This window comes from Pelophylax lessonae (genome assembly GCF_965119305.1).
Source record: "Pelophylax lessonae genome assembly, chromosome: 2".
Classification (NCBI taxonomy): Eukaryota; Metazoa; Chordata; class Amphibia; order Anura; family Ranidae; genus Pelophylax; species Pelophylax lessonae.
The window spans coordinates 336,651,929-336,666,666 of record NC_138769.1 but is presented as its reverse complement, the minus strand read 5'-3'; the positions used below and the strand labels follow the sequence as shown (position 1 = coordinate 336,666,666).

General features: G+C 39.0%; 1 protein-coding gene across 1 annotated transcript in view; it reads right to left on the bottom strand.

Annotated features, from left to right (window-relative positions):
• Positions 1–6,596: 6,596 nt before the first annotated feature.
• SDC3 (syndecan 3) overlaps positions 6,597–14,738 on the bottom strand; it is a 197,517-nt gene continuing 189,375 nt past the window's right edge. Inside the window, exon 5 of the mRNA XM_082246995.1 lies at positions 6,597–7,190. Within this exon, the coding sequence (XP_082103121.1) occupies positions 7,024–7,190 (167 nt within the window). The 3' untranslated portion in view covers positions 6,597–7,023. The remainder of the gene's footprint in view (positions 7,191–14,738) is intronic.

The following is a 14,738-nucleotide window of genomic DNA, read 5'->3' as shown; positions in this document are numbered from 1 at the left end:
AAACTGAAATATCACATGGTCCTAAGTATTCAGACCCTTTGCCGTGACACTCATATATTTAACTCGGGTGCTTTCCATTTCTTCTGATCATCCTTGAGATGGTTCTACACCTTCATTTGAGTCCAGCTGTGTTTGATTATACTGATTGGACTTGATTAGGAAAGCCACACACCTGTCTATATAAGACCTTCCAGATCACAATGCATGTCAGAGCAATTGAGAATCATGAGGTCAAAGGAACTGCCTGAAGAGCTCAGAGACAGAATTGTGGCAAAGGCAGAGATCTGGCCAAGGTTACAAAAAGATTTCTGCTGCACTTAAGGTTCCTAAGAGCACAGTGGCCTCCATAATCCTCAAATGGAAGACGTTTGGGACGACCAGAACCCTTCCTAGAGCTGGCCGTCCGGCCAAACTGAGCTATCGGGGGAGAAGAGCCTTGGTGAGAGAGGTAAAGAGGAACCCAAAGATCACTGTGGCTGAGCTCCAGAGATGCAGTCAGGAGATGGGAGAAAGTTGTAGAAAGTGAACCATCACTGCAGCCCTCCACCAGTCGGGGCTTTATGGCAGAGTGGCCCGACGGAAGCCTCTCCTCAGTGTAAGACACATGAAAGCCCGCTTGGAGTTTGCTAAAAAACACCTGAAGGACTCCAAGATGGTGAGAAATAAGATTCTCTGGTCTGATGTGACCAAAATAGAACTTTTTGGCCTTAATTCTAAGCGGTATGTGTGGAGAAAACCAGGCACTGCTCATCACCTGTCCAATACAGTCCCAACAGTGAAGCATGGTGGTGGCAGCATCATGCTGTGGGGGTGTTTTTCAGCTGCAGGGACAGGACGACTGGTTGCAATCGAGGGAAAGATGAATGCGGCCAAGTACAGGGATATCCTGGACAAAAACCTTCTCCAGAGTGCTCTGGACCTCAGACTGGGCCGAAGGTTTACCTTCCAACAAGACAATGACCCTAAGCACACAGCTAAAATAACGAAGGAGTGGCTTCACAACAACTCCGTGACTGTTCTTAAATGGCCCAGCCAGAGCCCTGACTTAAACCCAATTGAGCATCTCTGGAGAGACCTAAAAATGGCTGTCCACCAACGTTTACCATCCAACCTGACAGAACTGGAGAGGATCTGCAAGGAGGAATGGCAGAGGATCCCCAAATCCAGGTGTGAAAGACTTGTTGCATCTTCCCAAAAAGACTCCTGGCTGTATTAGTTTAAAAGGGGGCTTCTACTAAATACTGAGCAAAGGGTCTGAATACTTAGGACCATGTGATATTTCAGTTTTTCTTTTTTAATAAATCTGCAACAATGTCAACAATTCTGTGTTTTTCTGTCAGTATGGGGTGCTATGTGTACATTCATGAGGAAGAAGAATGAACTTAAATGATTTTAGCAAATGGCTGCAATATAACAAAGAGTGAAAAATTTAAGGGGGTCTGAATACTTTCCGTACCCACTGTATATATAATATATATATACATACACACACAAGAGCAGAAATGCAGGCCTCTGTTTCAGTAAAGCATGGCCATGGGCTATCAAACTTATCAACAGACAGTTATCATCACAAGTATGTTGGAACTTTTTCTCATATATAAATATACACATACCTCTCGTCTTCCTATGTTACACATACCATGACTTACACCTTTTACCTATTTTTAAATGGCATGTTTACAGCATTTGCCCAGGGAGCGCACTCTCAGCGCGGTAAGTGTTTTAAACAGGGCCCCATATATCTGTCGGCATGAAGGCCTACATGCCGAGAGGCCGCATATGTGTGTTCGGCCGGCGTGAAGAGGTTAAACTACATGGGCTGTTTTTCGAGGTGATTGTTCACTGACCACACAAAACACAGAAGCTGATCTGTATTAGTGTGGTAATTTTTTTATCTTTTGGCTGCCCATTCAGAGCTACAGGACACTGTGCAGATACACGGCTTGCCTGTACTGGGTAGTTTGTTCAGCCCCCACACACAACAACCAATCACAGCCAGCCTCTGGCACAAACCTCCTCCCAATTACAGCCTGCTCTTGAACGTGCACCCCCTGCTCAAGCACAGTCTGCATCTTGCCTGAGGCTGAACAGACTGTGGAATACAGGCACACTTTGGAGTTGATTTACTAAAACTGGAGAGTGCAAAACCTGATGCAGCTCTGAATAGAAACCATCTGCTTCCAGGTTATTTGTCAAAGCTTAATTGAACAAGCTGAAGTTAGAAGCTGATTGGCTACTATGTACAAGATTTTTCACTCTCCAGTTTTAGTAAGTCAACCCCTGTGTGTCTGCACAGTGTCCTGTCAACCTGCCCCCCCCCTACTATCAGGAAGAAGAGATGCATGGTCACATAAAAATACATTGGGATTGATCAATGTGCAGATATATATACCATAGTTTGTGGACTCTAATACTTTCCGACAGACTAAATAACATGCACTGATTTAGGTTGCTTTCACCATAGGAAATATAGCAGATTACAGTTTGGCCTAAATTTTAGAAGAAAGATTATTTATTTGCAAAATTTTACAACAGAAACTAAGAAAAATTTGTTTTTTTTCCAAAATTTCCAGGCTTTTTCGTTTATTTAGTAAAAAAATAAATAAAAAACCCCAGTGGTGAATAAATACCACCAAAAGAAAGCTTTATTTGTGTGAAAAAAAAAAATTAAAAGTGTAACAGCACTGAAAGCTGAAGACTGGCCTGTGCAGGAAGGGATTAAAATTGCCCGGCATTGAAGTAGTTATGTACACACACAGTCTAGTGAAGTCATATGCTGCTCTGCTCTACCTACAGTAGCAAGCTTGTTGGAATGAGTGGAGATGTGGAGTAAATAATTGTATTACTGAGTACCTTGCAGCAGAACGGAGACTGAAAGGCATGCACATAAACAAGTGAACAATTTGGAGAACTAGTGGGCACCATTACCTCCGACAACAATGTAATATTTCACAGACCATGCGATCTAGAGCTGCCTGCTTCTTGAGGTAGATCGAAATAGCACATCATTGGTTCAAACCTACTCAAAGGTTTGATTTTGAGAATGTTTTGAATACAATTTACAATTTTTACTTACAGTGACAGATGTCATTGGCAACAAGCAGTATGAAAGATAGTAGGCTGTTATGTCTTTGTACAGTATGGCTAAATATTCTGATGTTTTCTACATATGGTGGTAGCACATACCTTGCTCAATGCTTTGTTTTCTGTATCTCGCCAACAAATAAACTAGTCTGCAGTAGGATCATATATATACTGTACATACATTTTTTTTAAGATCATATGTTAACATTATAAGATAAGGTAAATACATGAAATAGTGTATCCCTACTGCACAGCATTAAGATATATGCATTGAATTTCTGTAATGATAGCAGTTTAACAGTCCAAAACTGGTCAATATAATCAAATTCTGATTGCCCATTCTCCTTTACAATTACAAACAATGTAGTGCACATGCCTAATTGACTTGATATAAATTGAATGGATTTCTTAGGCTTTGGTTTTCTAAGATTTAAATATAAGAAGAGAACACACCGATAGTTTAAGTCTGTAAATGTAAGCTATTGGTGTGTTAGCTTGTTACATTTACCGTATATGAAATGGTTCTTCTTATATGACAGATCTGATGCACTTTACTAAAACACAAACCAAGGAAAATGGGTCTTAGCACTTTCTCATTATAGTTGTTCAAAATCAAAATTCTAATTGAAATCAGTATTTAATTAGCTTATACATACATATTAAAATGTGAAGAGGTCCAAATGCTTAATTTCAAAGTCATACATGGTTAAAGCACTAAATATGTCTTCAATGTATATAAAAGTAAATTTTTAGAAATTTTCTTATAGATTTGCACCCCTGTGCCATATTGTGACTTAATGATTTGGAAACATGTAATGGCTCCATGCTTTAATATGAGCACAGAAGATCTTTAACTCAGCCTGAAGCTGTAATGATACTTGTAGTGCTCTAGATCCAATATAAACAAATTTAATTTCCAAATGTAAAGTTTCTGATTTTCCATACTGAAGATTTAGAAGATTTTCAGACTTCTCAGGAGTATGTGTCCAGCTGCAATTCCTATTCCTATGGCATTGTATTTGATCAGCAGATGCTCCAAACAGATCAGTGTACCTATTCTTAATGCTCACTCCGTGTGATAAGGATAAAAAACAAAAACGCTAAAAGTAATTTCAAATTGTTTCAGTTTTTTATTGTCCTTAATGGATACATCACAGAAATAATTATAAAATTAGGAAGATACATTACTGCAACATTGCGTAAGAATCATTGGCAAAGATGCTTTTATTTGCTTTAAATGAATTATTTTGTCTTTGCTTGATGCTTATGTTACGTCAGCTTTTGGCTTTAAAGTCTGTGCTTTGAGATCCAGAACACATTCAGAACAGATTTTAAGAAGCAAATTTTTAATGCTAAAATCCTAGTGAATTACATACTGTACATACAAAAATGCTCTATTACAGTATAACCCCGTTTCCCATCCCCTTGTTCTAGAAATAATTTTTACCACGTACAATGGATGTAAAAAAAAAAAAATCTCAGGTCATGATATTGGCCATTCACGATGTTGCATTCTTTAAAGTTGGGCCAAGGAGTGTTTTCCGATTGGCTGATACCTTTGTTGCAAATTCACAAAACTCCCCTTGGACTATTACATTCAGTCTCTATCCACAGGGAGATCGACAACAACATACACTGCCACAGAAATGACATTCAGCTTGATTGAGAGTATTTCTACTTCTAGTTAAAATTCTGCATTTATGTTAAATCCTTTGTTGGATAAAATTAATCTTTCTTTTTTCTTTACAATAATTGATCCAGACCCCTCTAGGCAGCCATTGGCCTATACTTTACTACATCTTCATTCACAGAGTACAGTGAACACTACACAATTCCTGACCATGCCTTAAACGGTTAGTGTGCCTGAGTTTTTTTTTATATCACTTCTCCATTTGTAAGCTATTTTTAGGCATCTTTACTGCAAATAATGTCTGGTGCATGCAGCTTGAACACAAAAGAGGGAAAAACACAAATAAAATGATCATTACTTTATATAGCCCAGTCTGCAAATAGGACATTATAGGAGTTTTCATTCCAATGAATCAAACTTGTGGTTTCTTCAAACATACAAGTGCAGAGGTTCCTACTGTTTTAGAAGTCACCTGTATATGATGGATGTTTTAAATAAACACTCATCTTACATAAAGAGAACACTACTGTTTTAGTGTATTAACTTGTATAAGTCATTAAGAGTAATTAACGCAAGTCTACTTTTATCCTGCGACTAGGTATCACAATTTTCAGAGAGAGCAGAAAGGGGATGAAAGGATCATTTTTTTTCTGTTGATACATATAAGGTACATGCTTACCAGATAAAGACCTCATTCAAGTTAATGCATCAGTCCAACCAAAAATTTAGTTTCAGTGCTGGTGGACCGAATCACTTTCTAGCTTCTCTCTCTGTTTTAGTTCCTAGCTAAACAGCTCTCATTCTATGTGTTCTTATTTCTTCTGCTGCAGAAGAAAGAGGTTTTCTTGTCCCTCTGCATTCTTCACAATGTAAAGAAAACACAAACTCAACAAGGTACATGTGACCCAACAGTCATGGCTGCAGTGGGTAAGAGTCATTAGGTACACAAGAAATATCAGAATCTGGTGGTTGATTCAACCCACAGGCATCAACCCAAAAATAAAGATAATTATTTTCCCTCTTCAGTCTCTATTTTTTTAAGTGATATCTGTCAGTTTAACTGTGGAATCATATGAAGTATTTCCAATAAATGAAAGGTTTAGTATAATTTCTAGACTAAGAATGTACTTATTGGTATGATTTTTTTTTAAATCTACAGCTGAGTGAATATAACTTGGGGAAAATGTTATACACATGCTGTATTTGGTGTCAATTATGCTTTTATGTTTTGTTTATCGGGCAAAAACTGGATTTATTTTCCTTACCTGGAAAGAAACAAATTAAATTAGTTTTAAAGAAGACTATTGGCTCATGGAGCTTGGATTTGTTCACAAAGGCTCTTGGAAAGAACACTTACAGAACCCCCAATCGTGTCTTGGATGATAGTCCTGATTTTTGTATTAATCAATTGGTTAAGGGTATTTAAAAAGGCACCCAAACAAATAAGGTTGGTTTCTTTAAAAATGTAGGAGGATGTGGACCCTTTTTTAATTTTAATTATAACATATTTAAAGGTAGATTATTGGTTTAACCAAGGCATCTAATGTAACCAAAGCTCATTTATTATCTCTTTCCATCACAGTACCTTTTTCAATCAAAAAGAGTTCTCCGTATTTCATTCTTTACACCCACATAATATCATATTTGCTTTAAAATGTTTTGTTTAATGTTAAAAAAGCTGTGTTGCTTATTTTCTAATTAGATTCCCTAGCATTTTATTAATTTACACAAGTACCTATTTACAGCTTGATGGTGAAGCCTGTGGTTGGACTGTAATCAATATAAATGTATTAAATTGATAAATACAAGTTATACATGACATTCACAATTCCTTTCAGCATTTACATAAACAACCTACTTTGGAAATATTATATATAAAAAAAAAAAAATTGCACACCTGCGATGGCAGAAAGTATTTTATATGCCATATGCCAATACTGAATTAGTGGGTATCACTTGTGCTTTTGTGGGTACCAGAATCTGCTACATGATGGCCACAGAAATAGAAATCAGTCAAGCATGTTAGAAGAACCCTCAAAGAAGCACGTGGCAGTTGTGGGCATTTACAGTTTACAAACGCAAAAAGGAATGGATGGAGAAGTCGGACAATAAGAACATTCTCTACTTCCAAAGGGTTGGTTGAGTATCCAGGTTTGACAACACTTTATGATATCACAATTCAGGTAGTTGTGATCTAGAAACAGACACAGCTCTCCATCCAAGATGGAAGCCAGGATTGTAAGATCCGTCCACAGGCTCACTGATCATCGGGACTGACGAAAGGGAAACTGAAGGCCATGTTCCCCTAACTATGCATAAAACTCCTCATGATTGTCCGGTTTCTGATATGAAACACTAGCTGGTTTGGGCTCTTCCAGAGCATAACTTCCTTCATCTTTCTTCTTCATGCGATAAATCAGCAGCATCACTAGGAATGCAGCAAACAGGGCTCCGACTACACCTCCAACTATTACAGCTGAAGAAATAAAAAACATATTTTTTCATTACAGGTTTAAAATATGATAAAAACATTCATCAATTCTTTGTATACTTTGGGTAAAAAAAAGGCAATGAAACTTAAAGAAGATTTGCAGGTATAGATATTTTTGCATAGTCAGTTTGATCCAGCTTGGACCAATATACCTATGTGTACACCATGTCTGTGGCATCCCTTCTAGAAACTGGAGATCACTGTTGTAGATGCCACTACTCCAATGATCTTTACTAGTTCCTGGGTCCTGTCCTGAGAAGCTGCCCTGATGCGTTCTGAACACATGAAGTCTTGAGGGATCCCACAGGTATGGTATATGCATAGTTACATTGGTCCAAGCTGTACAAATATTCCATGTCTGGAATTATTTTTTAAAGTAATCTTGTCTTTAGCCTAGGTTCACACTGAGGAAGGTTTGAAATCATGTGAGTTCAGCTCAAAGTGGCATTTTCAGTCCCATTTCGGTGGCGATTTTACAGACACCTGTGTGGGTTCCTGCATAGATGTCTATTGAAATTGCCCTCCAAAGTCGCCAAAAGTAGTGCAGAAATGACTTTTGGGAATCGGTGCGGCACCGCAAAATCGGTGTCACACCGATTCTGACTGTGCCATTGCCCCTGATTTGACATGCAATTTGACATGTCAAATCCGACCAATGTGAACATGGGCTAAAAGAAATACGGAGGATGTTTTTTCTTTACTCCTGAAAACGCTAGTTGACTGGGAATCCCCCTATTGTAATCCTTTATGAGTCACTGATTTATTTCAAGTATGCAGATCAAGAAAGTCAAAGACAAGCCCTTAGCTACATACTTTTTACAGATCAGTGACTCAAGGTATTGGAGTAAGGGTGTAGGAGTGGCCATCAATGGCAACCTTCATGCTTCTTTCAGTTATTTTGTTGTTCCAATACAAGCAAATATTATGGTTTTATTTACCAAAGCATCTTCTATAACAGTGATGGCGGACCTTGGTACCCCAGATGTTTTGGAACTACATTTCCCCTGATGCCCATGCACACTGCAGTGTAGGTGAGCATCATGGGAAATGTAGTTCCGAAACATCTGGGGTGCCAAGGTTCGCCATCACTGTTCTATTAGAATTGCCTGTAATGCCTCACATGGACCAATCAGAGTTACAATTGTACTTGAAAATGACAGTTTGAGAATATCTGAATTTTGTTAACTGATATGGGATAATTCCCGGTGCTTAATAAAATTACTAAATGTATAAATATATAGTACATCAGCTGCAGCTTATACAGGAATTGGAAAGTAGTATATAATGGTTGTTGTCTTTGGAATGAGAGTCAAGGGTAAGCCACAAATGGTAGCTGGCTAAAGGCAAGGATGTAGATAATTTCATTTGACTATGTCCATTTTTAAAAACAAAAATGCTGAAAAATGCTAATTGCAAAAACAATACTGTGCTGCATATGGACAAAACTAGAATTTACAGGGCATCTGAAACAATTTGAAAAGATGCTCCACACCAAATAAGTCTACTGCTATTAAATCAGCAACAACAGACCTACTAAGCATTTTATGTTTAGGCGACAGAACAAAATTTTCCTGGTACCATAACACACAGCGTTTTCATTTCTGGCTCTGCTAGTTTTTATATAGCAGCATTTCTGCTCACAGCTGTGCCTAACTGTGATCACATGTGATTTGCAGTGAATAAAACAACAGCTTTTTGTATCCCAAATATTCATAATAACCATTATTTCAGTGGCAGTAGCATCCTGTTTCAGTGCTTCCCAGTGGCAGTAATTTTACCAGTGAGATTGTTATGAAAAAAAGCAGTTACTATCCAGAATGTGCAAAACAGGATGCGCAAGGTTACCAAAGTTTAACTAACAGCAAGTAAAATGTTGCTTTTCATGGAAATTATTTGGGCCACTTTCCAATGTAATACAGCAAGCAGTTAAAATTTTTGTGGAATGTGGTAAAAAACAAGAACTTGTTTTTTTGTTATTACTGTGATATTACTAAAATAGACTTTATCAGTCACATTTAGATGGCATGCTAAAGTCTTTAGATGACTGTACCTCGATGGCCAACAATCTGTATAGTAGTTGGTAAGCTGGTTACTTGTTTTAGGAACACATGAATGTATTATGCCCTGCTCTTTCTAGTATTTTAGTCAGATCACAGTTTTATCAAAAGACAGGGATCTTTATTGAGAAATAGTCACATAAAAAATCAATTTAACTAATTGCTGACCATCCTGTAGCAGTTTTACTGCTACAGGGCGGCAGCTGCGCGCTGGATCTGGCTCTTCTAGGTAGAGGGTGCAAATGCGTGCCGCTGCCTCCTACCGCTGTGATTATACACAGCGGGAGCTCATCAGTGGGTACCGCGGACTCAATGTCCCTGACCATCATCAAGCAGAGACACAGAATGGCTATCTGCCTAAGTAAACAAGGCAGATCGCAATTCTGACAGGAGGGAAGGCATGGATCCTGTGTCTCTGCAAAGCAGGGACTAGGATCCATGGCTTCCCCTAGTAAAAGCACCTCCCAAACTATAGCAAAACACAGGTTAGGCACACAGTTAACCCACTGATCGCCCCTGATGTTAACTCCTTCCCAGCCATTGTCATTAGTACAGTGACAGTGCATATTTTTAGCACTGATCCCTGTATTGGTGTCACTGGTCCAAAATGTCTGCCGCAATATCGCAGTCCCGCTATAAGTCCCTGATTACACGTAAAAAAAATGCATAAATAAAAATATCCGATAGTTTGTAGATGCTATAACTTTTGTGCAAACCAATCCATATACGCTTATTGAGATTTTTCTTACCAAAAATATGTAGCAGAATACATATTGCCCTAAAATAATGAAGAAATTCGATTTTTTAAATTTTTTTATTGGAATATGTTTTATAGCAGAAAGGAAAGTAAAAAATATATATTTTTTTTTCAAATTTTTTTTTGTTCATAGTGCAAAAAGTAAGGAAACGCAGAGGTGGTCAAATACCACTAAAAGAAAGCTCTATTTGTGGGGGGGGAAAAAAGGACATCATTTTTTTTTTTTGTGTACAGCGTTGCTTTACCACGCATTTGTCAGAAACGCAGTGCCGTATCGCAAAAAATTACCTGGTCATGAAGGGGATAAATCTCTCGGAACTAAAGTGGTGAAAGCCTAAGTTTAGTTGAAAAAAAACGGGCACAAGGCAAGTTACTTACAATTGATCCAATGAATCCCCTGTGCTATTGGCCCCTGCTTTTCTTGACGTTTACATCCTCCAACGGCCCCTCCAATAACAGAATGGAGGAGATGTGACAGGCTCTCATCAGCAAGAGTTTCTGACTATGCCCGCCATTTACGCCTCATTTCTCCCTTCATAGAGGCCTTACTATAGCTTCTGACTGAAACAGAATATATGAATAGAGGATGAGGACCTTTTAATCATCCACCTGGCATCCATTCATAGGCCATTTTTCATTCATAGAATTGTGGTGGAAGGGATAAGATGACAAAATATTTCAAGGAAAGCAAGGGAAGCATGAGCCAGCAGCACAAGGGATACACTGGATTAACAGTAAGTCACACATGTCCATTGTGCTGATTTTTTTTTTTTACCAAACTTAAGCTTTAACCTATATCAAAAGAGAAGACACATTTCTAGATATAAATACATGCAAATTTTACCCATAGTAACAAAAATAAAAAAGAACCAAGAAAGATTTTTTAGAATGCATAGCAAAAAAAGCAAAATATTTACAAAATAATTTACTTCTTTGCAACCAATAACAAAAATATGGCAGGTAAGTCCCGGTTCACACTGAGGCGACCTGTGAGGCGACCTGGTCGCCTCACAGGTCGCCTCCCATAGGGAAGCTGCGGACCCGTTCTAATAGGAGCGACACAAGTCGCTCCGACTTAGAAAAAGGGTCCGGAGCTTCTTTGGGGCGACCGCCATAGACTTCAATGTTATGAAGTCCGTGGCGGCCGCTCCGAGGTCGCGGCGCGCTGCTTGCACCGCGACCTCGGAGGTCGCCTCCCGAAGTCGGATCGCCCCTATGTGAACGGGGCCTAAATGATTTTGAATCTGTGTATTTCTATTCTTTTGGGTTCTTTTCAGACCAATGTTTTTATTTATGCTTTATCTGGGTTACATGGACCACACTGCCTGATTGTGGTGAGTCAGTAGACCTTAGCTGTAGGTAAGTCTCTGTTTATTTACTTACCACATTACCTGAATATATTAGAGAGGTCCCTCATATTTTTATGATTGTTAGGTAAGATGAAGTAAAGTTGAGTTAAAAGGCACAGGAGGCAATAAATGACTCCTGAGGGTTATGGGAGCCCTTTTCAACTATACTGGTTCTTGTGCCAACAAACAAAATTGTTTTTTTTCCCACAGAAAAAAATTAAAATGAGTTGTATTGTGATATGCTGTTTGATTCTATGGTAACTTTACCTATATTTTCCCAAAATTCACCTAAAACTCTTTGGTGAACATCCACCCCCATTTATTAAACCAAGTTATTGGAAATTTACCCAGTAACCCAGTTTCAATGAAACAATGCTTCTAGCAATGCACACATGTGTGCGGAAACTGCCGTACCCAGAAGCGCATACATATAACCTTATATAATCTCTTACCAATAATCAATCAATGTTGCAAGATATATTAGACAATCCAAAAACAAAGTCAAGTAAATAGCTACAATTTATAATAGCTATTTACTTGACTTTGTTTTTGGATTGTCTAATGTATCTTGCAATGTTGATTGATTATTGGTAAGAGATTATATAAGGTTATATGTATGCCATCTGGGTACGGCGGTTTCCGCACACATGTGTGCATTACTAGAAGCATTGTTTCATTGAAACTGGGTTGCTTTGTATGAATTTTCATGCATATCCCCCTTTTTCTCTTAGACCTTTTGACTAATATTAGTATAAAAAATAATTTTTTTGACTAATATACTTAACGATACTCTCCAGAAGAAGTGCGGCAGTGCGAAACATGTAGAGAACGTTATTGTTTACAAGTGAATCCACCAGCACCGTTGGAAATATACCATCAAAACTTTTAATATTGGATGGTTCTAACCATAGAACAAATGGTTCCTGGCTATGTCTAGTACCTTCAATTATGTGGTTGCATTACATTTTTTATATAACAATGTTTTTTTGTATATGTGTTTCTAAAATAATAATTTTTTAAATATGTTTTGAATAAAATGTATAATTTTTTTACGACATTGTGTCATGTTGTTGTGCCAGTAATGTCCACCTTGAGAATACCACTTCAGTTTTTCCCTATTTGACAATGTAGTTTACTAGTGGCGGCAGATGTATAGTTTCAAGTTTCCTATTTTGATTTCAACCCTCAACCTATTTTTACCTACAATTCACCTAGTTGAGCTGTAAACTGATTTCTTTTTCCTCTAATATAGATTTAGAAACTTCTACAGCTATTCTAAATTAAAAAAAAAAAAAACAAACCAACCAACATACACCGATAAAAACACCCACTAAATATTTTTTTGAAACCAATTTTACAAATCATTTTAGTGATGCTAAAGTGATTTTTCAGCAAAATCAATTTTGCAGAAGTGTCTCCACTAACCCTAGTACTCACCTGAAATCAGTTTTTATATGCCCACGCGTGCTGACATTCAAAGGCTTTCAAGAACAGGGCTTGCTCCATGAGTTCATTGGTGGAAGGGGTAGGTTCTTGTTTCACAGGAAAGAGGAAGGTCAGGATGGGTGTCACTATTCTAGTAATGTTCATTGACAGACAAAAGAATAGGAAGGAGTTCATGTGAGGCTAAGGCTGGACTCAACTGTAGGTTAGCTGTAAGCTGTGCACATGCTCTACCTGTTACACTATTGTTTTCTGTTCACATCTCCCCTGACCTTCAATCTGCAGTCTGGGATATGTTTCCTGTCTTTACATTGGAGTTTCCACATTCCTATGTCACCTCTCTCGTCTCTTTAAAGCACTGCGTGAATCTTTAATTTTTTTGTACGTTTTAATCAGCCTTAGCTATTTATACTGAATGTGTGATTTGTGAGTTCTCTGATCCTGTGCTGGCAACCTTTTGACCCAGATCTTGCTCTGTGGGTAGTCCTATCTCTGCAAGTTTGTTCTTAACCACTTTTCAACCCAGCTCTCACTGTTTGGTTTATGTGGTTTTTTTCAATGGCAATTATCTTGGGCAGCTGCTGCTGTCTGACTGCACTGCTCCTGGGACACAGAGACAGTAACTAGATGATGTGATTCTGTCCGTGTCCTTAACCGCTTGCCGACTGCTCACAGTATATTTACTGCGGCAGTCAGCCCCTCACAGGCAGAGTGACGTAGGTCTACGTCGCTCGCCTGTGAGGCTCTGGGGAGCGAGCGCGCGCCTGCGGAGGCGCGCTCCCGCTCCCGCGCGGTCACGGACCCCCCCGCGCGTGTGACCAGCGGACCCGATGTCCGCCGGTCACTCGGCGATCGGCGGGGGAGAGGGAGAATGTCAGGCAGCTTGTGTAAACAAGCCACCTGTCATTCTCCTCGCTGTAAAGACACTGATCACACGGATCTAGTATGTAGATCCATTGATCAGTGTCCTTACAGCTCAAGCCACAGCCAATCACAGCAGAAAGCACGCCCCTAGGGATACACACAGCCCCTCCCTCCCAAATAAAGTTAACCCCTTCACTACCAGTGTATTTTTACAGTAACAGTGCATATGTATAGCACTGATTACTGTAGAAATGTCACTGGTAACCCCAAAAGTGTCAAAAATGTCAGTCAAGGGTCCGATCTGTCCGCCGCAATGTCGCAGTACCGCAAAAAAAATCGCAGATCGCCGCCATTACACGTTAAAAAAAAAAACAACAAAAATGACAAAAATCTTTCCCTTTGTTAGTAAACGCGATAACTTTTGCGCAAACCAATCAAAATACGCTTTTTGCGATTTTTTTTACCAAACATAGGTAGCATAAAACAAATTGGCCGAAAATGTTAAAAAATTTTGATTTTTACATTTTTTTTTGGGGGAATTTCATATAAAAAAATGTGAAAAATATTGTTATTTTTGCAAAATGTACGCTCTTTTTTTGTTTATAGCGCAAAAAGTAAAAATCGCACGGGTGATCAAATACCACCAAAAGAAAGCTCTGTTTGTGGGAAAAAAAGGACGTCAAATTCGTTTAGGTACAGCGTCGCACGACCGCGCAATTGTCCGTTAAAGTCACGCAGTGCCGAATCGCAAAATACCCCCTGGTCGTTTAGCAGGAAAATCCTCCGGGGCTTAAGTGGTTAATAACATGGCGGGGGGGGGTGTCAAATACCCCTAAATGTGACTAGAAGTCTCCTACCTCAGAGTCGTGTAGCGTCACAGTAGCGGCAAAATACCAGACTGTGAAAAGTGCTGTAAATCCGCTTTGCTATCTGCATCCACATAGCATAGCAGGGATGGGAGAATCACTAGAGCAGGACTTACCAAACTGTGGGTCGTGACCCACTGGTGGGTCGCGAGCCGCATCTGAGTGGGTCGCCGGCAGTCGCCTAGCAAGGAGGGTGC